We start from the raw sequence: 26,477 nt of genomic DNA, 5'->3' as shown, positions 1-26,477 counted from the left end.
TTACTTGGTAATGATATTTAATCCAAACATGCAATATTTACAGAAAAGATATATATTAATTAGTTTCTCCTAAATAATTTTTGGCTGACAAGAAAACATTACATTGGAAGTTCACCCTCAATTGTTGTCCAGGGCAATAACTGATATCTATACCATGCTAAACACTTAACACTAATAAATGACTCCAAACTTTCTCATTTCTGTCAACTGAGTTTTATGCTTACCACCACCTCACTTTTGTTTCTAAAATCTGTTCAAATAAATTAATATCATAATTATGTAATTTAATTAAATATGATTTAATATATTTAAATATCAGTGCAGAAATGAGGGTTGGCTTTCTAGGAAACCCAGGTTGAGTGTCTCAGATTCAATGAAGGTGAATAGTTTTTAGAAAGTTCATATCGAAATAAATAGGTATGAAATAATTCCAAAGGCTGGGAATTGAGTCTCATAAAAATTAAATAATATTCTATCTATTAATCTGTCTTTTAGATTCTTGCTCCATTTTTTGTGTATTTATTAATTTTGAGGGAGAGAGAGAGAGACAGCATGAGTGGGGGAGAGGCAGAGAGAGTGGAGAGAGAGAGAATCCCAAACAGGCTCCGTGCTGTCAGAGCAGAGCCCAATGTGGGCCTGGAACCCAGGAAGCCGTGAGATCATGACCTGAGACAAAACCAGAGTTGGATGCTTAACTGACTGAGCCACCCAGGTGCCCAAAGATTCTTGTTCTATTTTTTGTAATTTTTTAAAATGTTTATTTGTTTTTTGAGAGAAAGAAAGTGCATGAGCAGGGGAGGAGCAGAGAACAGGAGTCACAGATCTGAAGCAGGCTCCAGGCTCTGAGCTGTCAGCACAGAGCCTGACACTGGGCTCAAACTCCCGAACTGTGAGATCATGACCTGAGCCGAAGTCAGACGCTAAACCTAATGAGCCACCCAGGTGCCCAAATTCTTGCTCTTTTTTAAGTAAAAATTTAAGAATTCACTTTTTTCCCAACAACTGAATATAAGAGTTTGCATTTTGTTCCTCAATATATGCTGAGGGGGTAGGAAAAAGGACTATTGGAAACCGAATCAATGGACAAGGGACAAGAAAGGTTTTCTGACATTTAGAGCTCCCCACAAATATAGACATTTATCTCACAGAACACATCTTATTAGGCACTTGTGCATTGTGTAAAAGCCTGTACTATATGTCCTATTGAGTTCCTTTCAAACCTGAAATTTTATGATAAAGTTTAGTCGTACTATTTCCTTCAATGTTCAGTGATTTCATAAGAGCTTATCCCAGTCAATGATTCTGTTAATATGATGCAGTTGTAATCGTGATCGAGCTGACATACCTAAGCCAAAAGTAAAACCTAGCTTATGTTGAAAAGCAGTTCAAATAGAAACAGTGCACATGTATTTCTGAATTTTGATCTTCCAGCATAAAATTAGCTCAGACAAAGTATTCAGAGGAAGGTACACAGGACAATTACATTCTAAATACTAACAGGTATAACACATCCAAATGGTGAAGTATCAAGAAATATTTATCTTTCAAAATGTACATAAAGCTACTAGAATTAGTAACTGTTACAAAGATGAAGTAATAGAATACTTCAAATATGGAAAAAATAAGGAAAAAGAAGACGTAATAGTAGAATGTTGAAACAAAATGGGATTTTCTCAAATTGCAGTAGAAAAGCAAATGGTTCCCCCACTAATGCTATTGTTGTTCTAATTTATTAAAAAATAAGAATTCAAAAACAATAATTTGAAAGGATGCAAGCAATGGTTCTCAACTATGCCTACACTTAAAAATCCCCTGAGGAGCTTTTCAAATTCAGATTCACAAGATCCCATCCCAAACCAATTTAAATAGCATGTCTGTAGCAAGAGTTGGGAGCTCCAGTATATAATGGTTAAGTATTCTACTTGTCTTACCTCAAAACACACACGTACACACACACCCAATTTCTTATAAATATCTAAGGAATTCACCATTACTAAGTTCCATTGCAAAGCACTGTATGACTAAATATGAAAAAAAAAAAGAGTTCAAAATCATTCAGTGTGTTGTCCCCAGGGCGTGCTAGGTTCTAAAACATTAATATTATTTATTGACTTCTACTTAGCAAATGTGGTATCCAATGTATACAAATCAGTTACAAATATATCCATGGTCTAATATAGATGCTTTATGGGAGAACAATTCCTAGTTCTTACTGAAATGATACAATCAAAATAGACTTTGCCTGAAAAAAAGAAACAAAGACTTTATCTTTTGTGTCAATTCAGGAATGGTTACCTCTCAAATAACCTTGAACAGACTTATATTTTGATTTTTCTGGCATTGCTGAATTTAAAAGAATTCAGAACATTTGTTCTTTTAAAATGAAAGTTTAACTAAGCATATATAAAAAGTGTCAATTGCTCATCTTAACAGGAAAAAAATCAGGTATTACAAAAATGCTTCTTATAAAAATCACAAAAGTCCCAATATTATTTCAAGCAAATCAATTTTTTTCATAATTGTTCATCTGTTCCTTTGTATTTTTGTGTATACATTTTCAAAATACTCTGCTGAGGATTTCTAGACAAGCTGACAAGTTCAGAACTGGAATTCTAATAAAATAATTATTCCAAATTGGTCACACTGTGTAATGAGATACACTTTCTAAAATTATACCCTAGTTTGACTGAAGTTTTCCTTTGGACACCTTGTAATAACCTCTTTCCCACCCCATCCCCCAACTTGCACCTATTATACTTTGTAATGCCCTCACCTCCAATTAAGTTGTAGAGTGGAAACATGATTTATAATTTCCTGTCCATAAATTGAGCTGAAGTTAATGAGGAAGCATTGTGGGTCCAAAATAGAATCTGAAGGAATATTGTTTGTAGTCATAAAACAAACAGCCATATGCAAGGGAACCAAAATATAGAAAGATCATAAGAAGACCAGCAAAGCAGCACTGGGCTTTCATCCTCAGGGTCCCACATCCTGAGCTGATAGTACCTGGCTTCTTGTCAGTATTATTATTTTTTTTAATTTAAATCCAATCTAGTTAACATACAGTGTAGTAATGGTTTCAGGAGTAGAATTTAGCAATTCATCACTTACATATAACACCCATTGCTGGTCCCAACAAATGCCCTCATTAATGCCCATCATCCATTTAGCCCATCCCCCCATCCAACACCCCTCCAGCAACCCTCAGTTTGTTTTCTGCATTTAAGAGTGTCTTATAGTTTGCCTCCCTCTCTGTATTTATCTTGTTTTTCCTTCCCTTCCCCTATGTTCATGTTTTGTTTTTTAAGTTTCATATATGAGTGAAATCATATGACATTTATCTTTGTCTGAATTACTTCACTTAGCATAATACCCTCTAGTTCATCCACGTGTTGCAAATTGCAAAATTTCATTCTTTTTGATAAGTGAGTAATATTCCATCACACACACACACACACACACACACACACACACACACACACACATACACACCCACATCTTCTTTATCCATTCATCCATTGATGGACATTTGGGCTCTTTCCATAATTTGACTATTGTGAATAGTGCTGCTATAAACATTGGGGTGCATGTGCCCCTTCAAATCAGTGCCTTTGTATCCTTTGGATAACTACCTTCTTATGCAATTGCTGGGTCAAAGGGGAGCTGTATTTTTAATTTTTTGAGGAACCTCCATACTGTTCTCCAGAGTGGCTGCACCAGTGTGCATTCCCATCAGCAGTGCAAAACTTTATGAAAGAAATTGAAGAAGACACAAAAAAATGGAAAAACATTCAATGTTCATGGATTAGAAGAACAAATATTATTAAAATGTCAATACTACCCAAAGGAATTTACATATCCAATGCAATCCTTATCAAAATAACACCAGTATTATTCACAAAGCTATAGCAAGCAATTCCAAAATTTATACAGAACTAGAAAAGACCCTGAATAGCCAAAGCAATGTTGAAGAGAAACCAAAGCTGGAGGCATCACAATTCTGGACTTTAAGCTGTATTCCAAAGCTGTAATCATCAAAACAGTGTAGTACTGGCACGAAAACAGATATATAGACTAATGGAACAGAACAGAAAACCCAGAAGTGGACAAAATGTATGACTAACTAATCTTTGACAAAGCAGGAAAGAATATATAATGGAAAAAAGACAGTTTCTTCAGCAAATGGTGTTGGGAAATCTGTACATGCAGAAGAATGAAACTGGACCACAATCTTACACTCCACACAAAAATAAATTCAAAATGGATGAAAGATCTAAACGTAAGACAGAAAGCCATCAAAATCCTAGAGGACAAAACAGGTAACAATCTCTTTGACCTCAGCCACGTGTTCTTACTAGACATGTTTCCAGTGGCAAGGGAAGCAAAAGCAAAAATGAACTATTGGGACCTCATCAACATAAAAACAAAAAACAAAAAACAAAAAAAAAAAAAAACTTCTGCACAGTTAAGGAAATAATCAACAAAACTAATAGCCAACTGATGGAATGGAAGAAGATATTTGCAAATGACATATCAGATAAAAGGTTCAAAATATGCAAGGAATTTATCAAACTCAACACCCCAAAAACCAGTGAAGAAATGGGCAAAAGACATGAACAGTCACTTTTCCAAAGAAGACATCCAGATGGTTAACAGACACATGAAAAAATCACTCATCAGCAGGGAAACACAAAGCAAAACCACAATGAGATACCACCTCACACCTGGAAGAATGACTAAAATTAACAACTCAGGGGCTCCTGGGTGGCTCAGTTGGTTAAGCATCTATCTTCAGCTCAGGTCATGATCGTGTGGTCCATGAGTTCTAGAGCTATGTTGGGCTGTGTGCTGATAGCTCAGAGCCTGGAGTCTGCTTCAGATTTTGTATCTCCCTCTCTCTCTCTCTCTGCTCTTCCCCACTCATTCTATGCCTCTGCTTCTCTCAAAAATAAATAAACAGTAAAATAAAAAACTCAGGTAACAATAGAATATTGGTGAGGATGCAGAGAAATGACCAGTGTTTAACATATCAGAAATACTTAGCTGATGGATTAGAAACCTCAAGCAAGGGGCTTCATGGTCCATACTAAACCTAGAATTTGGAGAACATAATTAATGTGAGTTCCAATGCCTATGAACTACCCCAAAGCTGTTTAAGGCTCCCCTGTCAGAATTTGCTTAGTGTATTGACAAAATTGAGTGATCCAAGAGCCAAAATAAATATCCTTTGACCCCTGCACCAGTCTTCTGTTTTCATCTCCTGATAAGCAGATGCTGAGAAATAATAAAATTAATTTTTGAAGAAGGCATTAGCCTCTGTGGTCTTTGTTCTTGATCCAGTACCTAAACAGCTTTGGGCTTTGTCTTACAGAAAAGTAAAATTAAAAGATGAAGGCCTTATTTTGAATTTCAAATCCAATAAACTTCCCAAAATTATTATTAAGGATTATTTAATGTTAGGTCTTACTGGGATAAGATCTTCATTTAGTTTGCATTGTTTTATACAGCCAAGCCTCATTGCTGTAAGATTAGTATTGGTGGTCCATAGGCAAAAAATCACCAAGTTAAATTAGAATCAACAGAAATGAGGATGGTGATTGGGGTTTATTAAAAGCTCATATTCATTTGAACCACATTCTTTTCACTTCATCTTGTATCAACAAGGCATGTATTTAGAATGATATATATGCAAATAAATATTAAAATAATAATGCAATAGTTTAGAATTCAATGGATCACTCAGAATGGTTACAATTCAATGGATTACAATGGTTTCATTAACAATATTCATAAAGTCACTGAAAATGATTTGTAAGTTGAGGCTTCACAGGGTGCTCAGTACAAAGAACAATGGAGAAACCTCATGGCATTGGAAGCATATGTGACTTAACCTACTTATGATAGGTATATTTAATCCTGAGTGGGGATATAATTGTGTTTATCCAAAATCATCAAGCAAGTCCTCCCTTACGGTCTCGAAAGGAAGACATCATTCATGATTGTAACTTTGTGTTTTGTAAAACTAAATTATAGAACTTATCATCTACTAGGAGCATCCCTAAGACAGTCCCAAACAACGAGGTGGTGGATTAATGTTAGCACGCTCTAGGGACACCCTGGACACAAACATACTAGTTCCTCCAGCACATGTTTCTAATGTCGAGAGAGACGTAAGTTTATCCTAGCTAGATGCCAGTAGAAACTCCAATCTCTTCCTTGATTCAACTTGTTCAACCATCAATGTTCATCAAGTACAATTAAGATTAAACTTTGTTTGCCATGTAGCTCTACCCACCAATCTGAATGTTATAATCTTCAGCCTTCATTGTCATTGAATAAATCAGTATAATGATTTACATTGTCAAGTAGGATTACATAATATGAGATAAATTCATTCTCCCTTGTGCTGAAAGCATGAATTTTCTTAACTTGCAAAGCTGAGATTCTGGACCAGGCTAAATTCACCAAGATCAAGGTCATATTGAGATAACCGGTACCATTCTCTGTTCTCTCCTAGCATTATACACCTATAAAACTTCAGCAAATAAGCACATGGCACCTTCACCAAGATACACAGTAGTAAGCACCAAATAAGTACTATGTATTTATTTACTGACTGAATGAATACGTCTTAACACTGCAGTGCTATTATTAAGGTTAGGATTATAAATGCAAGTTTAAGTTGTGAAGACACATATATTATGATAAGGGATGGTTCATAAAGAGGTATCTACAAAACAAAATGTTCAGGTAGCCAACAATTTTTGGAGCTCCCTTAACAGTAAGCAAACTCAGATATGAATTGAGGTAAAGTTATTTTACACTTTTCATGTATCCTTTTTAATGTGAATATTCATATAGTTTCTTAATGAGATATTATTGTGTTTAAAATTATAGGGCAAGTTTCCATGGGGAACACAACACAACATGCGACATTATCTTTTTAAAAATATTTTTTAAAAAATCTAAATTCATAAATTTACCTGGCCCCAAAGTTTCATGTAAGAGCTTGTGAGCCTACATTCTCTTCTGTCACATAATCAAAGAAAACTTATCAGTATCTTATTAGGTAAAGTTCTTAAAAGCTCCTATATATTTAAATAATACAGGACACCAAATCAAGAGGCAGAATAATGTAGAAGAGAGAACAGAGACACTGAATCAGAGATGGAAACACATCTTGGTTTCAATGTCAATAAATATGTGAAATTTGCCATATCTTTCTGATCTTTAGTTTTCTCATTTGTTAAAAGGGATTTGGGGGGATTAAAAGTAATACTATAGGAAATAACGAGATAAAAGAACTAATGATAATGACAGATTGTAGCTGCTATTGTTGTTATACTCATAATAATTTTTAACATTATCATATGACATGCTTCCATTTCTGACCTCTTTCAAAGTAGCAACAAAGGAAATGTTGCTTTTCTTTTTCTTTTCTTTTTTCTTTTCTTTCCTTCTTTTTTCTTTCCTTTCCTTTCTTTCCCTTCCCTTCTCCTCCCTTCCTTTCCTTTCCTTCCCTTTACTTTCTTTTCTTTTTTTTTCTTTTTCTTTCTTTTTTTTTAGAGCGAGTGCCAGCAGGGGAGAGGGGGGTAGACAGAGAATCTTGAGCCCCACACCTAGTGAGGTGCCGGATGTAGGGTCAATCCCACCACCCTGGGATCAAGACCTGAGCCAAAACCAAGAGTGGGACACTCAACCGACTGAACCACACAGGTGTCCCAGGATATGTTGTTTTTTTTTTTTTTACTTGAGTGTGCAGAATGTTCACAATTTTAGTATTTCAAACTTTGAAAAGTCTGATATAAGAGAAACAAATACATATGAAATCAGATTCCAAACCGATGAGATTATTTGCACTTTTTTAAAAGACAAATGAATCATTTGGATGACCACATGGGAGAACTAGTAATTTTATTCACTTAATGATAAATACACATTACGCATTTCATAATAAATGACTATAATTGCCTTTACCTGGGAAGAGTAGGTATGACCATCTGAACCACACACTGGGTTGGTATAGACCACTGGGCACTGCTTGCAGGTGGACGATATGGGACCCCTCCATTGTTTGTGTCCCACTCCTGCATCCTTCGCACTGTTAAAACAACAACAGCAACAATAACCACACTTAGTACGTTTTTTAAGTACATAAATTTACATTAGCATCATGTCTTTTCTCCACTGTCATTCCAGCTCCTGAAGATATATTATCATCGGTAAACTTAATATGGTACTCTTCATCATAATCTTCTATGTCATATATTAAGATTTTCCCATAATAAATAAGAAGGTATTCCTTTAAAATATTGTGTAGACAATAGTTATGTTTCAGCATATAGAATTTGTGTGTGTAGCTTATAGCTGTGATGTGTTTTTCATAATCCCAGAAACAGAAGAGAAAATTGTTTGGCAGTAAAGAACTATTCTATTAAGAACAGTAGCAGAAAAAGAACACCTAATTCACCAGGTATACCCAAAGTGCCTGAAAATAAGAGCCGCTTACTTTGAGAGAAAAAAGCAATAAAGAACTTTTCCAGCAATGACTAAAATTTAGAATGCCAAATTAGTAGGTTTAGTGATCGCCACTCCTCTTTTTATTGTGTAGAAATACCTCAAAATAGATCCATTAGGCTTTTATCTAGAATAACTTGGGAAAACCCATTCTCTTCTGCTACCTACACATAGAATTACTTGTTTTTTCTTTTTGATTAAGCTACTTATTGCTCTGCCTATTTGTGTGAACAATTTACATAGAGAGGGTAAAATGCTTAAAAATAAGAAGCAAAGCAACAGGGAATTTATGCAAAAATATTTAATACTTAGAAATCTTTTAGTCAATCAGTAGTAACTCTTATTCATTAAAATTGTTTATAGAGAGAATAATTCCATGTGTCTATCATGATGAGAAAAGATGTTTTACTAGAAACATTTTGCTTCCAATTGCTTTCTTGTTTTCACAAATTAAATCACACTTACACAAACGTAATCCCAAAATACTATTCAGAAATATGATACTAGTTTCCATTATAGGGAAAGAAGTTCAAACTATGTGTTTCAAATTTGGTAAAATTTGGATGGACATTGAGAAAAGGTTTTTATCCTCTCTTCCCCCCACCCAACAACCTTGCTTCTCTCAAAATTTTTCATGAAGCTATCATAGCTCCAAACGCTTCTCTTTATTTTAATTTTGTCACTTTTTTTTTTCCAAAAAACTGCCATAAAATTCTGCCTGGCCACAGAGTTCATCTCATAAGAGATAAAATGGGAAAATTAACCATGCTACTATTACTGATTAAATAGCTGGCATGAAATTCCAATGGGAATTAAAACAATAGCTGAAAAACTTGGAAAATTGCTCTATACCACTTTAAGACTTATAAATTACATAAATGGATCGGGGGGGAGAATATTCTATTTTCATTGTTCTTTCACATTGTGTAATCAAAATAAAGTACAAAATAATGCATGCAGATACTTTAGGAGACATTATTACCAAGCTCAGGTTCCTAATCAATAAAAATTATTTTATTAGGGGCGCCTGGGTGGTTCAGTTCCTTAGGCATCCGACTTTGGCTTAGGTCGTGATCTTGTGATTCATAAGTTTGAGCGCTGCATCAGGCTCTGTGCTGACAGCTCAGAGCCTGGAGCGTGCTTCGGATTCTGTATCTCCCTCTCTGCCACTCTACTCTCCATGCTCTGTCCCTCTCTCTCTCTCTCTCAAAAATAAATAAACATTAAAAAAAGTTTAAAAAAAAGTATTTTATTAGAAGAAGCTGTATGATTTGGGATATATGTACATATGTGTGTATACATATACTATACATAAATTATATCTTTTCAATTCACCTCATTTTCCATTCATACCATAGAGAACTTAAAAAAAACCCTAATAAACTATAGAAACTAAAAGATTGTTATACTAATGACTTGGTTTTATTAACATACATTTTATGATTCATTAGGAGACCTTTCACATTTAATTCAAAGAATAAATATATAGAGAAGTAAAATCTTTTTAAAAATTTAAAGATTTATTAGAAATTCTTGTAATGACTTCTTAATCAGTGAAATTGCAATTGACTTGTAAAATAGGTTTGGAGGTTAAAACACACACACACACACACACACACACACACACACACACACACTTTGGTTATCTTTATTTCCTCCAAAGCCAGCATTGCTGAACACTAAACACTTTCAAATTCCTAATGTGCATCCATAAAAAATGATATTTTTTATTTAGACTTCATCCTGGTTAGAATTTGCTCAAGTATCATCAACATTATAAATATTATATATTGTATTGCATACACTTGCACCATGATTTTGAATAAGAGTTGATGCCAAACTCTACCATTTCCTAAGCCAGTAGAGTATTTAGTTATGCTTACTTTTAAATAAATGCATTAGATGGGATAAGCTAACCAGAATTCATGTTTAATATATTCATACCATAACACATAGAGAAGGAGCAAGGAATCATGAAAATTTTACTATACTCACTATATCCAAAAGAAATCCCTTAGCATTTTGTCATCATAAGATCGTCTTTATAAAATAAATTTTGTATTTAACAAAACAGTCTAGAAAACATGAGCCTAAATTTGAAATTTGAAATTCTAAATATTATAGTTTTTATGTGTTCTTAAATCATCTCAAACTGTTTGATGTGACTCACACATGAAGAATATTAATTGTTTATTTAATTTTCTGTAGAAAGACAAATTACATTTTAAAGGGCAGTATAGAATAGGGGTTTTCCAGGCATGGATTCACATTGTAATTAAGGTACAAATACAAATGAATTTCTAGGAATCTTATTTGAAAAAAAATATTTCTACAAATTCAAAAATCAATTAACAATGTACTAATGAGAATCACCAGATGTACAAAAATAAGGCATGTACATTTTTAAAGGTTTTTTAATGATTATTTTATGCTTAAGTAATTTCTACACCCAAAATGGGGGCTCAAACTCACTACCCCGAGATTAAGAATCATACACTCTACTGACCCAGCCAGTCATTCTGGGTCAGTACATTCTGGGATGTAAATTCTTTATTTCAAAAATCAAAACATCTAGAATTGAAATAATAAGGGATTTACACATGAAAATAAGTGATATAACAGAGGAAACACTCAGGGACAAATAAACTGCATTGTTAATAAAGGCTTTAGGAGTTGAGCAATGCTGATTATTTCTTTTTTTTTTTTTTAATTTTTTTTTCAACATTTATTTATTTTTGGGACAGAGAGAGACAGAGCATGAACGGGGGAGGGGCAGAGAGAGAGAGAGAGACACAGAATCGGAAACAGGCTCCAGGCTCTGAGCCATCAGCCCAGAGCCTGACGCAGGGCTCGAACTCACGGACCGCGAGATCGTGACCTGGCTGAAGTCAGATGCTTAACCGACTGCGCCACCCAGGCGCCCCAATGCTGATTATTTCTAAAGGTAGGAGTTGGGCAAGGCTTTGCCGACATCTCACGATAGGACATATATATGGTTCCCTTTCGTGCTAAGCAGCGCTCACTCTGTCAGCTAGCTGTGTCTCCACTCACTGTTCACCAGGAAAGACATTTTTGCATCCCTGACTCTATGTTATCAAAGATATCATGTGATTTAGAATTTTTTTTGGTTTGGCATCAGGAATGTTCCTCAGAATTCACATTACTCACAGTCTTGTTTATTAAAATATGTGTCTTGTTCTTAGGAAAGTTCGTGAAGTAGATGAAGTTATAACCGAAAATTTCTAGGACTTAAGTTGGTATCTATGCGGTGTATGTCATATGTAAACATACAGTTACATGTAAGTGGAGATTCTTTTGTTTGTTTGTTTGACTTTTAATTATAGTTTGAAGGTCCTATTTAAGGAAGAACAATCATGTTCCTAAGTGAGAGACAAAATCATGGCACTCAATGTACAGACCAAGATGGGCAAAGTGAAGGGCTAAGAAAAAGGTAGAGCCGGCTCCGGTTACGGGCATGAGAGTCTGGCACTGTGGCAGGAGGAATGACAGGTAAGAAACCAGCATAAGCAAAAGCATCACTGGCATATTATTCTGTGAGGTGGGGAGGGGCAGAGAGAGGGAAAGAGAAACTCCCGAGCGGGCTCCATGCTGTCAGTGCAGATCTGGATGAGGGGCTCCAACTCACGAGCCTTGAGATCATGAACTGAGCCAAAATCAAGAGCCAGATATTCAACTGAATTAGTCACCCCCAGCATCTTGCAGTTAATTATTTTGAACTATTCTCAAGTAGGGCAATAAAATTTGCTCCCATTAATGAAGGGCAAGCTCAAGCTGGCTGCAAAATTCTGAAATTATTTAGAAATTACTCTTCCAATAGCAACTCTGCTAAAATAAATGTCTTAAAGGTCTACCTTTACGGTAACTATTTTTCCAAAATAGATACTTCAATTTTTGAAGATTTGAGTTAAAAATTTATTTACTGACTTTATCATGGCATCCTATATAGCCATAATCCTTCCCCTTAATGAGCAAAAACTTGTATATTTGAACCCAAATAAATGAAGTAATTAAACGATACTCTATGATGCACAAAGTCAAGGATTTTTCTTGAAATCTTCTTATTTAAATATTCCACCATTCAGGCACTAGGTTAGTTTCATACCAATACACCTGTTATTGTGTTGCTAGTAGCTGGAAAATTAAACTACCAAAAAGAATTTATACTATTGCTAGTGCTCCTTTACATGACTTATTCTGAGGCAGTTAAATTTTATCAACTATTTATTACCTGAACTGTCTCCTGTGCTCCTGAGTTACCTACCATTCACTCTGGTCTCCCAGTCTTCGTGTAAGACTGGAAGCAGTGGTTACCCGTGAAAGCTCAGCAGTCTTTTATTTCTCTAGTAACTAGCACGTTAATTACTGCTACATCTGTTTATTCAATCACAGTCTCTGTGGTTTTCTGTCTAGTTAATCATTTTGCTCATTTTAACCATATAATTTAAACACAATGTCCACGTTTTAGGATTTCCATTGATTTTCGAAAGAGCACAAATGATGTTACCAAAATGGTTAGTAGAAAAAAAAAATCTCATTCCAATCTGATTTAATTTTTATACACGGCCATGTCATTAATCAGTCTTGACAAGTCAGTGACCTCCCTGGGTCTTAATTTCTTCATTTATACAATACTAAGCTTCATCAGTATGGATCATTTGATCTTGAGCATTCGATGAGTCTATAAATCTTTTATAAAATTACTTATACAAAGGCACTCAAAAATTAGAAGCATAGGCAGTGCATACGGGCCATATGTTATGATTTTAGGACTTGACAGTGTTATGAAGTGAAACAAATACATCATTATGGTGTGAAGGATGATGTTGAGTAGGCCAAGAGACAGATAGAAATGCTGAAGTTGCAAACTTCAGCTATTTCAAGGTAGCAAAGGAAAGGTGTGGAGGAAGTCCAGTCTTGGGATAACTAATGAAAGAGGGAAGATAAAGTACAGCTGTGTTTAAAGAGGCACGATTTCTATGAAAGTATAGCCAAGAATCAAATAATACTTGTATTACAGTATCACAAAACATCAATAATCATAAAGGAAAATAATATATCGTATTTATACTATAAATAATTATATATTTTTCTAAAGCTCTGTATTCCCTAAGCCTGGCATCATACATTATAAATTCTCAATTCTTTGGCCATAAATATGCAAGCAAAATAAATGCCAATTTATTATATATTTACCTTAGAAGGGGAATCGTCAGCATTTATGTCCTAGTTTCTTAAGTGTATTTGCTTCTTTCTATGTGCACTTACAGTAATTTAACTTTTTTCCAACAAAACAATTTTATTATAATCTGATAAAACAGATACTCTTGAATACCTCAACTGAGGGCAGCCTGATGTGATGTATTTCCTGTCTGGTTAACACACCCAACATTTCAATTCCTTTGGGCAATCAGTTATTTTAAGTTCTGTCAGACTTGTGCAACAATTCTTAAGTCATTGACTAACAACTTATGATTCTTTCCCTATTGGTTATAACTCCAAAAAAATGAGGCTGCTCTTATTACTTCTTTTGTCATGAGTCTTAGAAAAAGGCAAACGGTATTAACAAGGTGGAGGAAATTATCTTTTAGGGCAACACAGTTACATGAATGCTGGAAAACCCTATGCAGAACTTACTAAAAGTGTAGTTGCAACTATTGGGATCCTATGATTTTTGTACTGTGTGTAGCAGTAATTTAAGGAATGAAGCAAGGCATAAGCAATCAATTTTAATTTTAAGTAAAAAGACATATTCAACAAATACAAAACAAACATTTATTTATCTTAGAAAACATTATTAACTATGGCTACTAAACTACAGATATTATGTAAAAATAAGTTGGTATAGCTTATTTTGCAATATGAACAGAAAATTCACTTACTCCATATATTTTACAAAGAACTAAGATTCATAGAAAGAGCTCACTTGTACATGTATTTCAAAATTCAGTGACAGGAATAATTAATAAAATGTATCTTTAAGAACTATGCATTGCATAAATTGAATACGTTCTAAAAATTGATTGTAGTAATAAATTTCACTATGAACCATACTTCCAAGTCAACTTATATGATTCAGCAATGTTGCCAGAAAATCAAGTTAATTAGTGATTTAGAAAGTATATTTTTTTTACAGAGCAATAAAATTAAACATCAGAATTTAGACTTTAAAGAGACAAGGATAATTTATAAGGTCCCACACTTCTTTGAACAACTCTTAAAATAATTTTGCATAGTTATATTGCTACTTAGGTAGAATATAATTTAAGTGAGGTTTATTACAACAACGAGTATAATTGAACATGGATGTTACTAACACAACAAACCAATTAGTGAGGCTAATTTTCTATCAAAGAATGTTTCCCTGACCTTATTTGAAAGCTATGGAATCATTCCAAGATTTGAATCATGGACAAGTTATAATGATATTTGAATGACAGTCTCTCAAGTAAATAATTTTTTATTAGGCAGTGAACATATTCACGATTATTAAAGACAAAGTTCAAAATAGCTATAACTATAAATGACACTTATAAGCTCTTTTCCAATCTGGCCCCCAATGGGCTGAATTACTAAAAGCTCAAAATGTATAAAATGTAGATTATGTCAAATTCAGATTGTAGTGGTCTTGATCCTTGCCATTTCCACATTAATTTCAAACATCATTTTAATTACTAAAGCCCTTTCCATTTAACTATGGAGAGGTATATTCAACTGCAAAGATCTTGAGTGTGTAAGATTTAGTCACTAGGGGAGTTATTATGGATTAAAAATGTTTACAAATCTATTGTCAGCAAAATACATTCAAAAGATTGGGAATTCATGAACTTATATAATAAACCGATTATCTAATTAACATGTGTGTGTAAATTTATTCATTAGAAGAAACGCTGGTTATTTTTTGTTTGGAAACCAATAAAATAACATAATTTAAGGAATTAGTCAACTATTGACACAAGTTAAAGGTTGGATACATGCTAGATACATATACTGCAGTATTCATTATTTTAGCAATCATATACAATATGTGTTTTTCTTCAAATTCTGAAGCTAGAAATGGAGGTTGGGAGAGCTTAATTATCTTGCTCAAGTTTCTAGTGCTTGTAATTAACAGATGTGAACTTCAAGTGTTCAATTTTTTACTTTGTCACTAATGTTTTCCCTTCCATAATGTGCATATAAAGTTTCAAAAGTCATGGAAAACCCCGTATTTCACAAATCTCTAGATCAGCTTTACTTAACAGCTGAAAAATGACAACTACTTCAAATTGTACTTAAAAAAGATCTACATCAGGGTGCCTGGGTGGCTCAGTCGGTTAAGCTTTCCTCTAGATTTTTGCTCAGGTCATGATCTTGTCGTTCTTGAGATTGAGGCCCATGTCAGGCTCTGTGCTAACGTCATGGAGCCTGCTTGGGATTCTCTCTCTCCCTCTCTCTGTGCCTCTTCCCCTGCTCTCTCTCTTTCCCTTAAAATAAATAAACAAATTAAAAAAAAAAAAAAGATCTACACCAATAAGTGTTGTCTAGAGAACATATCTGGCTGATTAAAACTGAAATCTATACAGAGTAATATATAACACACCACCATATATATGATTCTGATTTAGGGAATCAATACAAAGATTAATGAATTAATACATGAATTGGTTCTATCTAAATTGTATCGACAGGCATAATTTCATTCCAGACATGAGAACGTCTGGACATAATTTCATTCCAGACATGAGAATGAGCTAGACTAAGTCTAGCTTAATATAGTTAAGATAATAATTCAGAAATTCCTTTGTTTTTTCAATTATTATAAATTTTATAAATAAAGCAAGCTTTCAAACATTAACTACATTATTACTTTAACATCAAGTAGTTCTATAGTGTCAGCACTGAACAAAGTTTGAAGATTGGAGTTCACAAGAAGAGGGTGACTCTTGTAGAACAAGGAAATTTTATATTTGGGAAAAATGTATTCACACTTTTTAAATAAGAGTGACAGATATGCAACTTAAAAAGAGAAAAATATTTTACGAGAAGATAATGACTAACAATACAACATTTATCAAAACACGTGAGAAAATACTGTTCGATCATTTAAAATGTATTTTATATAGCAAAATATGTAGTTTTTGTTCTTTTCATTTGTATTTTTTATTTAAGTATAGGTGGCACATAATGTTACATTAGTTTTAGGTGTACAACATAGTGATTAAACAAGTTTATACTTTAGGCTGTGCTCATCTGTCACCATACAACACTATCATAGAGACTTCTGGCAACCATCAGTTTGTTCTTTGTATTTATAGGCAGACTCTGTTTTTTCTTGGTTTGTTTATCCATTTGTTTTTCTTTTAGACGCCATATATGAGTGAAATCATATGGTATCGTCTTTCTCAGTATAACTTGATTCCCTTAGCATAGTACCCTCTAGGTCTGTCTATGTTGTTGCACAAGGGAAGATCTCATCCTTTTTGATGGTCGTGTAATATTCCACTGTATTTGGCAAGATTTCCTTCTTTTTTCTTCCTGAGATTTATATATATGTACATGCATGTGTTTATATATGTATGTGTATATGTGCCACATTTTCCTTATCCATTCATCTATTGATGGAGATTTAGGTTGCCCGCATATCTTATCTATTGTAAATAATGGTGCAATAAACATAGAGGTGCATATATCATTTCAAACTAGTGTTTCTGTTACCCTTGAGTAAATAGCCAGTAGTGGAATTACTGGATCATATGATATTTTTATCATATTATCATATGATATGGGATCATATCATATCATATTATCATTTTTATCATATTATATATGATATAATTTTTTGAGGAACGCTATTCTGTTTTCCACAGTAGCTGCCACCTGTCACCATATAATACTATTACAGCAACACTATTTCTACCAACGTTGCATAGGGATTCCTTTTAATCCACACTCTACCAACGCATGTTATTTCTTGTGTTTTTGATTCTATGCCCATGAAATGGAAGAATTAATAGTGTTAAAATGTCCATACTACCCAAAGCAATCTGCAGATTCAATGCAATCCTTATCAAAAATACCAACAGCATCTCGTTACAGACCTAAACCAAATAATACTAAAATTTGGTTAGAACTACAAGAAATGCAAAACAGCCAATGAAATCTTGAAAAAGAAGAATGAAGCTGGAGGTATCACAATTCTAGATTTCAAGGAATACTACAAAGCTGTGGTAATCGATACAGTATGGTACTGGCACAAAAATAGACACATAGATCAATGGAACAGAATAGACAGCCTAGACATAAACCCACCCTTATATGGTCAATTAATCTATATCAAAGGAGGCTAAAATATGCAATAAAGACAATTTTTTTCAATAAATGATGCTGATAAAAGAATGCAAAAGAATTCAACTGGACCACCTTCTGACATAATACACAAATATAAACTCAAAATGGATGAGAAAGCTGAATATCAGACTTAAAACCATAAAAATCCTAGAACAAAACAAACGTAGTAATTTCTCTGACATCGGTCATAACCACATTTTTCAAGATATGTCTCAATGCAAGAGAGACAAAAGCAAAAATATACTATTGAGACTATATCAAAAGAGAAAGCGTCTTCACAGCAAAGGAAACAATCAACAAAACAAAAAAGAAGCTTACTGAATGGGAGAAGATATTTGCAAATGGCATAGCCAATAAGGTGTTAATACCAAAATATATAAAGAACTTCTACAACTCAACACCAAAAGTGTGTCTTGATTAAGAAAAAAATTCTTTTGATTCTTTTTGTTTTTCTAAACACAAGGAAATATTTTTTGGCTATTCTTCAACAAATTGAACTGATGGCTTTTGCAGAAGCATTTAACAATTAAATACCATATTTTGTTTAAGAAAATAGTCACTAAATTTCATTCAAAGTTCAGGGAAGGAAAACAGCTTTTTCTTCATGTGTCAGTTTTATGAAAGTCATTGATACTGACCTCCTCCATGCTTAAAGCTTCATTAGAAAAGGAAAGTTACAGAAATAAGAAAGGAGAAAGAAGCTACCATTTTTTTTTGCCTGAGTCTGATTTATAGGCTGAGAGAAAGGTTAAGAGTATAAAATCTTCACTATGCAGTAGCTCTTACATTAGCTCTTATTTTTCAAGTTAAGTAGTTAGTAAAATTAAAAAGAAAGTTTGGAGTTGTTGATTCCATAGTATTTTTTTCTCTACCAGATTTCATTCAGTTCCTGTCCTGAAAGCATGTACTAGTAAGCATATGTTAACCCTTCTAATGTAATAAGGAATAGAATCAGATATGTCAGAGAAGGGGTGCCTGGGTGGCTCAGTTGGTTAAGCGTCTGACTTTGGCAAGGTAATGATCTTTGCTTCGTGAGTTCAAGCCCTGCCATCGGGCGCTCCACTGACAGCAGAGCTCACTTTGGATCCTCTGTCCCCCTCTCTCTCTCTGCCCCTTGCTCACTGGTTCTCTCTCTCTCAAACTAAATAAATAAATTTAAAATATATGCCAGACAAGGACATTTTCCTCTAGAAGCATCTCAATAATGTGTATGACATTAAAAAGGTTATCATAAATGACTCATTTTTATGTATATTATTACTTATAGTTACAGCTACTTACCATGCCCTAGGAACTGAATTAGGCATTATTACAACACTACCACTAGCTCACCCAATAACTTGTCATCCTCTAACCTATAAATAGTAGCTATGTACCCTTCTAAATATTGTTTATTGATTTACTCATGGATATACCTTACAATGTGTCCAGAGAGTATTTTACAATCTGGAGGTACCAGATGGGTAGAGTCATTGAATTCATGAAGCTCAGAATTTGTTTGGAGAAAAAAAGATGATCATAGCTTTCAGTGAGGTTTTCCTATGTTCCAAAAAGTAATACGGACAACTTAGAGTTTACCTGGCAACTTCCTACTGACGTTGAGGTCATACCTTTGAGGTCAAAATATTTTCTGACTCCCTAAGCACACTTTCACCACTTGTTTGGTATCTCACATGCTCCCTTTGTAACTTAGACATTTTATTTATCAATTATATTCTTTTTTACAAGTTTATTTATTTAAGTAATCTCTACACCCAACGTGGGGCTCGACTCACAATAGTGAGATCAAGAGTTGCAAGCTCTCTTGACTCAGCCAACCCGTCATCCCCTTATTAATTGAATTCTAACAGCTATCCGTATGCTTATCATTCTCATTTAACCCCACCTTCCTTATGCTCTCCTAGTTCTGAGTCTCTATTTTGCCCCCATGACATCAGCTAATCAAGTACGAAACATGCTTGTACCTGATACCCACTCCTTCCCTGCTTCTGCTATTTCTTCTAGCTCTGAGTTTGGGAGATAATGAGCCACTTACAGCCTACCTTTCATGCTAAAAATACTTCTAACTTCTGTTGGGTCCCACCATTCGCAAGCAAGCAGCTGGGCAGCCACAGAAGTCATCTCCATTGCCGCTGGGATTATATATAAATTGAATTTAAGCACAGCATCCTCTGGAGTCACCACACCAAAACATTTTGACCTATGTGCAATTCGCTTAATCACATTCCTGCTTTTCATTTGGTTAGATCATGCTTCCAGAAATAGAGTCTCCAAAATTGTGGAATGTATTGGTTTCCTATGTTTGCTGTAACAAATAACCAAAAACTTTCTGGTTTAAAACAGAAGTTTGGGTCATCTGGGTGACTCAGCCGGTTAAGTGTCTGACTTCAGCTTAGGTCATAATCTCATGGTTTGTGGGTTTGAGCCCCACATCAGGATCTGTGCTGGCAGTTCAGAGCCTGGAGTCTGCTTCAGATTCCATGTCTCCCTCTCTCTGTCCCTACCCAGCTCATGCTCTGTTTCTCTCTCTCTCTCTCTCTCTCTCTCTCTCTCTCTCTCTCACACACACACATACACACACACAAAAATAAATAAACATTCAAAAAATGTTAAAAAGTAAAGCAACAGAAGTTTAATCTCTCATAGTTATGGATGCCAAAAGTCAAAAACTGTTTCCCTGAACTAAAATCAAGACTCTCTTGGGAAGCGCTAGGTGATAACTGTCATTCCTTGGCTTTTGACCCATCTCTCTCTGCTCCTTCTACACAGGGTCTTCTCCCCTTTGGGTCTGTGTCAAAACTCCCTATGGCTCTCTCTTAAAAGGACACATTCTGATTGTATTTAAGATCCACTCCAGTAATCTCAGATAATTTCCTCCTCTCAAGATCTTTAACTTAATCACAACTCTTGCCATATAAAGTAATATTCACTCTTTTGTCATAAAAGATAATACAGATTCTGGGAATTAGGATATGAACATATCTTTGTGGCAACCATTCAGGATACTACAGGAAAGATACTTGCAAGGAGAGATTTTTATCTTTCTCATAACAAAGGAATTATAGTAATGGGGTTTCTGCTTTAGAGAGATGTCTTACTCGTTCCTATGCAGATATTCACACTTAGAGTGTGTTTTGTCCTACGATTACTCTAATGAGCCCCTTTACATCTAAAGGAAGAATGTATAGTCCATGGCAATATCTTGGGACTTACATATTGTCCTTCAACTATCACAAGGCTGTGTTACTCTGCAAGTATGTCCTCCATCTCAACCACAGAAACACGCTCAGATCGAACTTGTTCTTCCGTGAATAGAAAACAGTTCTGGGCTTCCCAATCTATGTACTTTATTTATTTATTTATCTATTTATTTATTTATTTATGTATTTATTTTTAATTTTTTTTCAACGTTTGTTTATTTTTGGGACAGAGAGAGACAGAGCATGAACGGGGGAGGGGCAGAGAGAGAGGGAGACACAGAATCTGAAACAGGCTCCAGGCTCTGAGCCATCAGCCCAGAGCCTGACGCGGGGCTCGAACTCACGGACCGCGAGATCGTGACCTGGCTGAAGTCGGACGCTTAACCGACTGCGCCACCCAGGCGCCCCCCAATCTATGTACTTTAAACTCACCCTATGTCTCAGTGAATTACGCCACCATTTTAATTTTTCACTTTATTTTTGTTAGGAAAACTGAGTGTTCGAGTCGTGAAGGGTGGAAAATGGTAAAGTTGCCATTTTATAGTTAGACAATAAAAACAATAGTCCCATGTCAACGTGCCTCATCTGACTTCGATTTGATTGGCAGAAGAACAAGCGATAAAGGTAATGGGGATGTCTTTTTTTTTTTTTTTTTTTTTTTTTTTTGCATTTAGGAGTAGTGGTCATTGGGGACAAGTTGAAAGAGAATAGTAGTTAAGTGGACTAAGTGTCATGTGATAGGGAACAATATAGTCCCCATGACATCCAGGTTTCACAGGAGAGAAGCAATTGCATTGTACCAGGAATCTGTGTCAGAAAGTGTGGTCCATGGACTTTGTTCTATAGGCCCAATAATTTTCTCTTTTCTTACTCTGCTTATCTTTTCCAAAATTTTATAAACGCTCTCTTTTTTTTCCATGAATCTTTTCACCTTTTAATCACAACTCCTCTTTCTTTCTCCAGTATGCTTCCCTGAGCCTGAAACAAAGTAAGTAATTGGTAAATTCCATTGACTGGGTGTGTGAAAGAAAGCAAACAAGAAAGAAAACAAAAGGAGGAAGGGACCAGGGGAGGAACTAGGAGAGAGAGAATAGGGCTCCCTGGTTGAACACTATGCGTGGTTCCTATTTTCTTATCTTAGCTCTATTTGTACTTAAGCAGAAATTCTACAGCATTATTTTCTTACTAGATAAACTTGTTATAAATTATTTGCAAAGTAAGTCTTTGTTAAAAGTCATTATGGCTTGCCATATGACTCAACCATGAAAAAGAATGAAATCTTGCCATTTGCAACACGTGGATGGAGCTAGAGTGTATCATGCTAAGTGTAGTAAGTCAGTCAGAGAAAGACAATTACCACATGGTTTCATTCATATGTGGAATTTAGGGAAAAAATAGATGAAGATATGGAATGGGGGGGGGAAGAGGGAAGCAAACTGCAAGAGACTCTTTTTTTTAACGTTTTATTTTATTTATTTAATATTTTATTTTATTATTTTTTTTCATATTTTTTCAATATGAAATTTATTGTCAAATGGGTTTCCATACAACACCCAGTGCTCATCCCAACAGGTGCCCTCCTCAATGCTCATCACACACTTTCCCCTCCCTCCCACCCTCCATCAACCATCAGTTTATTCTCAGGTTTTAAGAGTCTTTTATGGTTTGTCTCCCTCCTTCTTTAGCTTTTTTTTCCCCTTCCCCTCCCCCATGGTCCTTTGCCAAGTTTCTCAGGATCCACCTAAGAGTGAAAACATATGGTATCTGTCTTTTTCTGTATGGTTTATTTCACTTAGCGTAACACTCTCCAGTTCCATCCATGTGGCTACAAAGGGCCATATTTAATTCTTTCTCATTGCCAAGTAGTATTCTATTGTGTATATAAACCACAATAACTTATCCATTCATCAGTTAATGGACATCTAGGCTCTTTCCGTAATTTGGCTATTGTTGAATGTGCTTCTATAAACATTGGGGTACAAGTACCCCTATGCATCAGCAATTCCTAGCAGTGTTATTGCTGGGTCATAGGGTAGATCTATTTTTAATCTCCACATCCGCTCCAGCATTCTATAGTCTCCTGATTTGTTCATTTTAGCCACTCTAACTGTGCAAGAGACTCTTAACAATAGAGAAATAACTGAGGGTTACTGGAAGGGAGATGGTGGAGAAAGATTAAATGGGTGATGGGCATTAAGCAGGGCACTTGTGATGAGCACTGGGTGTTATATGTAAGTGATGAATCACTAAATTCTACTCCTGAAACCAATATTACAGTATATGTTAACTAACTAGAACTTAAATAAAAATTTGGAAGAGAAAAAATTAAATAAATTAAATTAAATTAAATTAAATTAAATTAAATTAAAAACAATTTATTTAGAAAATAAATAAATGATTGAACTGTTGGGGAAAAAAGCCAGTAAATTTGGGGTACCTGGGTGGCTCAGTCGGTTAAGAGGTTAATGGTCCGACTTGATTTCATTTCAGGTCATGATCCCAGGTTTGTGAAATTGAGCCCCAAGATAGGTTCTGCACTGACAGAACGGAGCCTGCTTAGGATTCTCTATCCCCCCCATCTCTCTGCCCCTCTCCTGTTCACTCACACTCTCTCTTTCAAAATAAATAAATACACTTAAAAAAAAGCCAGTCAATTTGAATAGAATAAAACAATAAAATTGTCTCTGGTTTCAAACAAAAGCCTTATTTTTCCTACCAATTATTTTATACTATAGGATAAAGAAACGCCACAAGGGCATTTTAATTATTTCCCTCAGCAGGGTCAGTCTATCGAGAACACTTTTTTTTTTAATGTTTATTTATTTTTGGCAGAGAGAGACAGGGCATGAGCGGGGGAGGGGCAGAGAGAGAGAGAGAGAGACACAGAATCCGGAATTGGCTCCAGGCTCCGAACTGTCAGCACAGAGCCCGATGCGGGGCTTGAACTCACAGACTGCAAGATCATGATCTGAGCCCAATTCAGACACTCAACCGACTGAGCCACCCAAGCACCTTGACCCCTTTTTTTTTAACATGCTCTCCACTAATCATCTATGAAGCAAGCATCAGGAAAGGAACAACTTTCCTCTTCACAACTGTATGGCGAAGAGTGATTTATATAGCGTCTCCTTTTCAATAATACTTTAACTCTTAAAAACATTTCAAATTTACTGCATTTTTTTCTCACTTAACTTTTTAGAATAATAAAATCTATTTAATCTACAATCTCATGCTAATTTCCTCTGACAGATACTTTGCCACAGTCTCTCTTGCGCTTCTGACAGCTTTTCTTCTTCTTCTTCTTCTTCTTCTTCTTCTTCTTCTTCTTCTTCTGGACCATTTAAGGGCAATAAAATACACAGCAGACAAAGAGCACTCTACATTTCCCAAGTCCCCCATTAGTGCTGCCTTCAAGGACTACAATGATGGCTAATGATTTATCACGTTTACTGTTATTTTACAGATCAAAGCCTGAAGAGTGCAACTGCTGGGCTGAACAAAAGGTTTGTGAATCTTTAGCTGTCAGATCACAAGGATGACAAGACTAACTTAAACTGGCCTGGAAGAAACTCTCCTGAAAGTCGGCCACTATCCTTCTATACTGAAGAGAAGGTGAAATGGGGAGCCTAATCTACTGCAACTCAGCTGTGGACTTTCGATCAAATAACAATATTTGTGCACACTGTGTTTCTTACAGGAAGTTTATTTCCTTGGGTTTTGTTCGTTTGTTTATTTTGTTTGCACTGGTTTGATAAAATTAAAACTTGAATTACTTAGGATTTGGTAGTAAATAGGCAAAGAAGCCTTTGGCTTATTTTGATCCTATTGGTATATTATCCGGACATCCAGGTTTAGATAAGGAACTATGCTGTGGATTGTAGCACGGAAGATTGGCAAGCATCGGGGTTGTATGCTGAAGCTCGAGCATGGGATAAGTATTAATTGATTTACATATTTATTTTGCATACATGTCCTTTGGTGAAAATTTCAGTATTCCTAAGTTCCTTTAATTACTTCCCAATGATAGACCAAATACACCCTTTATAGTAATACTGTCCCACAAACTTCAATGGATATAAATAAAGATCTATGTTTATGTTTATGTACTACTATGGCTTTTGTAGGAAAGGGAATTCTATAAGCATGCTTATAGTAAGACTCTATCCCTACCTCAACAGAAGGAAGAGAGCTTCCCCTCACCAAAGAATACCGTGCTTTGTTTAATATGTGTTCAATAAATTAATTTGTATTGTATCATACTACTGAAATTTGAGGTAAATCTGCCAAACGTAATATCTGTCATTAATAACAGATATTTAAAGCAATATAGACATTAATATCTAAAATACATCTCATTTTAACATAGTCAAAGAAAGGGTAGAAAGTTATTCCTAATCTTCTTGATTTCAAGTCAGACATCAACTCAACCAATCTAAGTACAATTTATTTTTTAAAACAATTATTAACTTCTCTAAGTTCCCTAAGTCTAGAACTGCAATCCTGGACTTAAAAGTGTGAAGAGATAAAGGAGAAATGTCATTCTTCGCAAAATATACACCGAAGTCAATGTCATGCTTGTGAATTTCCTAATATGCAAGATGAGAGTTTCAAAATCCATTCTATTTTAAGATAACTAATATAAATCACTTTAAGGCATTAAATTTTTTTTCTATAATTCACTTTAAGCAAGGGTGCAAGTATGTCTCAATCCTCCTGAGAAATCATCTAACATTTTTCTTCCCCAAATTACATACATAAATTTCCACAACCACTTGAGTGAACGATTAGTAGACAGATTTCTTTTCAAAGTTTAGAGATTTTTTATGGGAAGATTATTGTTCGAACAGCATCTCCATCATTGTCATCAAGAGAAAATAAATTATGATATAATAATCCCTTTGGTGAAGCTAAATTTTACAAACCCTTAGACTGGAATGAAATGCAGATGTTGAGTAATTGGTGAAGCTTTACTAAATATAGAACATGCGAAGAAATTAAAATGCAGTTTATGAATTATTCATTGAGTTTTGCATTCAATAACCATGAGAACCCTGTGGGTTCTTAGAATCCTGTCGGCATTCTCGGAGCCACACAGCATGCATGGCTACATCTGCAGAACTTCAGTTTTCTTGAGGATATGAGGAAAATTATACATCTTTTAACAGAAAATTGTCACCTCTGGCATTTCCTTCAGGCTACCTTCTCCAGATATCATTTGAAATAACTTTAGTGGAAGGTTTGAGATCTATTCTCTCTAATGAACTATTTGAACCTAGCTTTCAGACTTCTGTTCTTGACAGAATTTTTAAATGCTGCCTTCATTTCCATACTGCCCAACGGTTGGTGAGGGATATTTTAACTTCTGTATTTTCCCTATGCCCTCTGACCTCTTCCCCAAATTGGCATCAGAAG

At 34.9% G+C, this 26,477-nt stretch overlaps 1 protein-coding gene across 4 annotated transcripts in view; it reads right to left on the bottom strand.

The window, feature by feature from the left end:
* The window catches only part of SPOCK3 (SPARC (osteonectin), cwcv and kazal like domains proteoglycan 3), a 488,708-nt gene that overhangs the window by 165,071 nt on the left and 297,160 nt on the right, over positions 1 to 26,477 (bottom strand). For all 4 annotated transcript variants that reach the window (XM_023252691.2, XM_023252693.2, XM_023252690.2 and 1 more), the window contains one exon: positions 7,978 to 8,101. In XM_023252691.2, coding sequence (XP_023108459.1) covers positions 7,978 to 8,101 — 124 coding nt within the window. The remainder of the gene's footprint in view (positions 1 to 7,977; positions 8,102 to 26,477) is intronic.

The sequence above is a fragment of the Felis catus genome, chromosome B1, assembly GCF_018350175.1.
Source record: "Felis catus isolate Fca126 chromosome B1, F.catus_Fca126_mat1.0, whole genome shotgun sequence".
Lineage (NCBI taxonomy): Eukaryota > Metazoa > Chordata > Mammalia > Carnivora > Felidae > Felis > Felis catus.
This window is presented reverse-complemented; position numbering and strand designations above follow the sequence as displayed.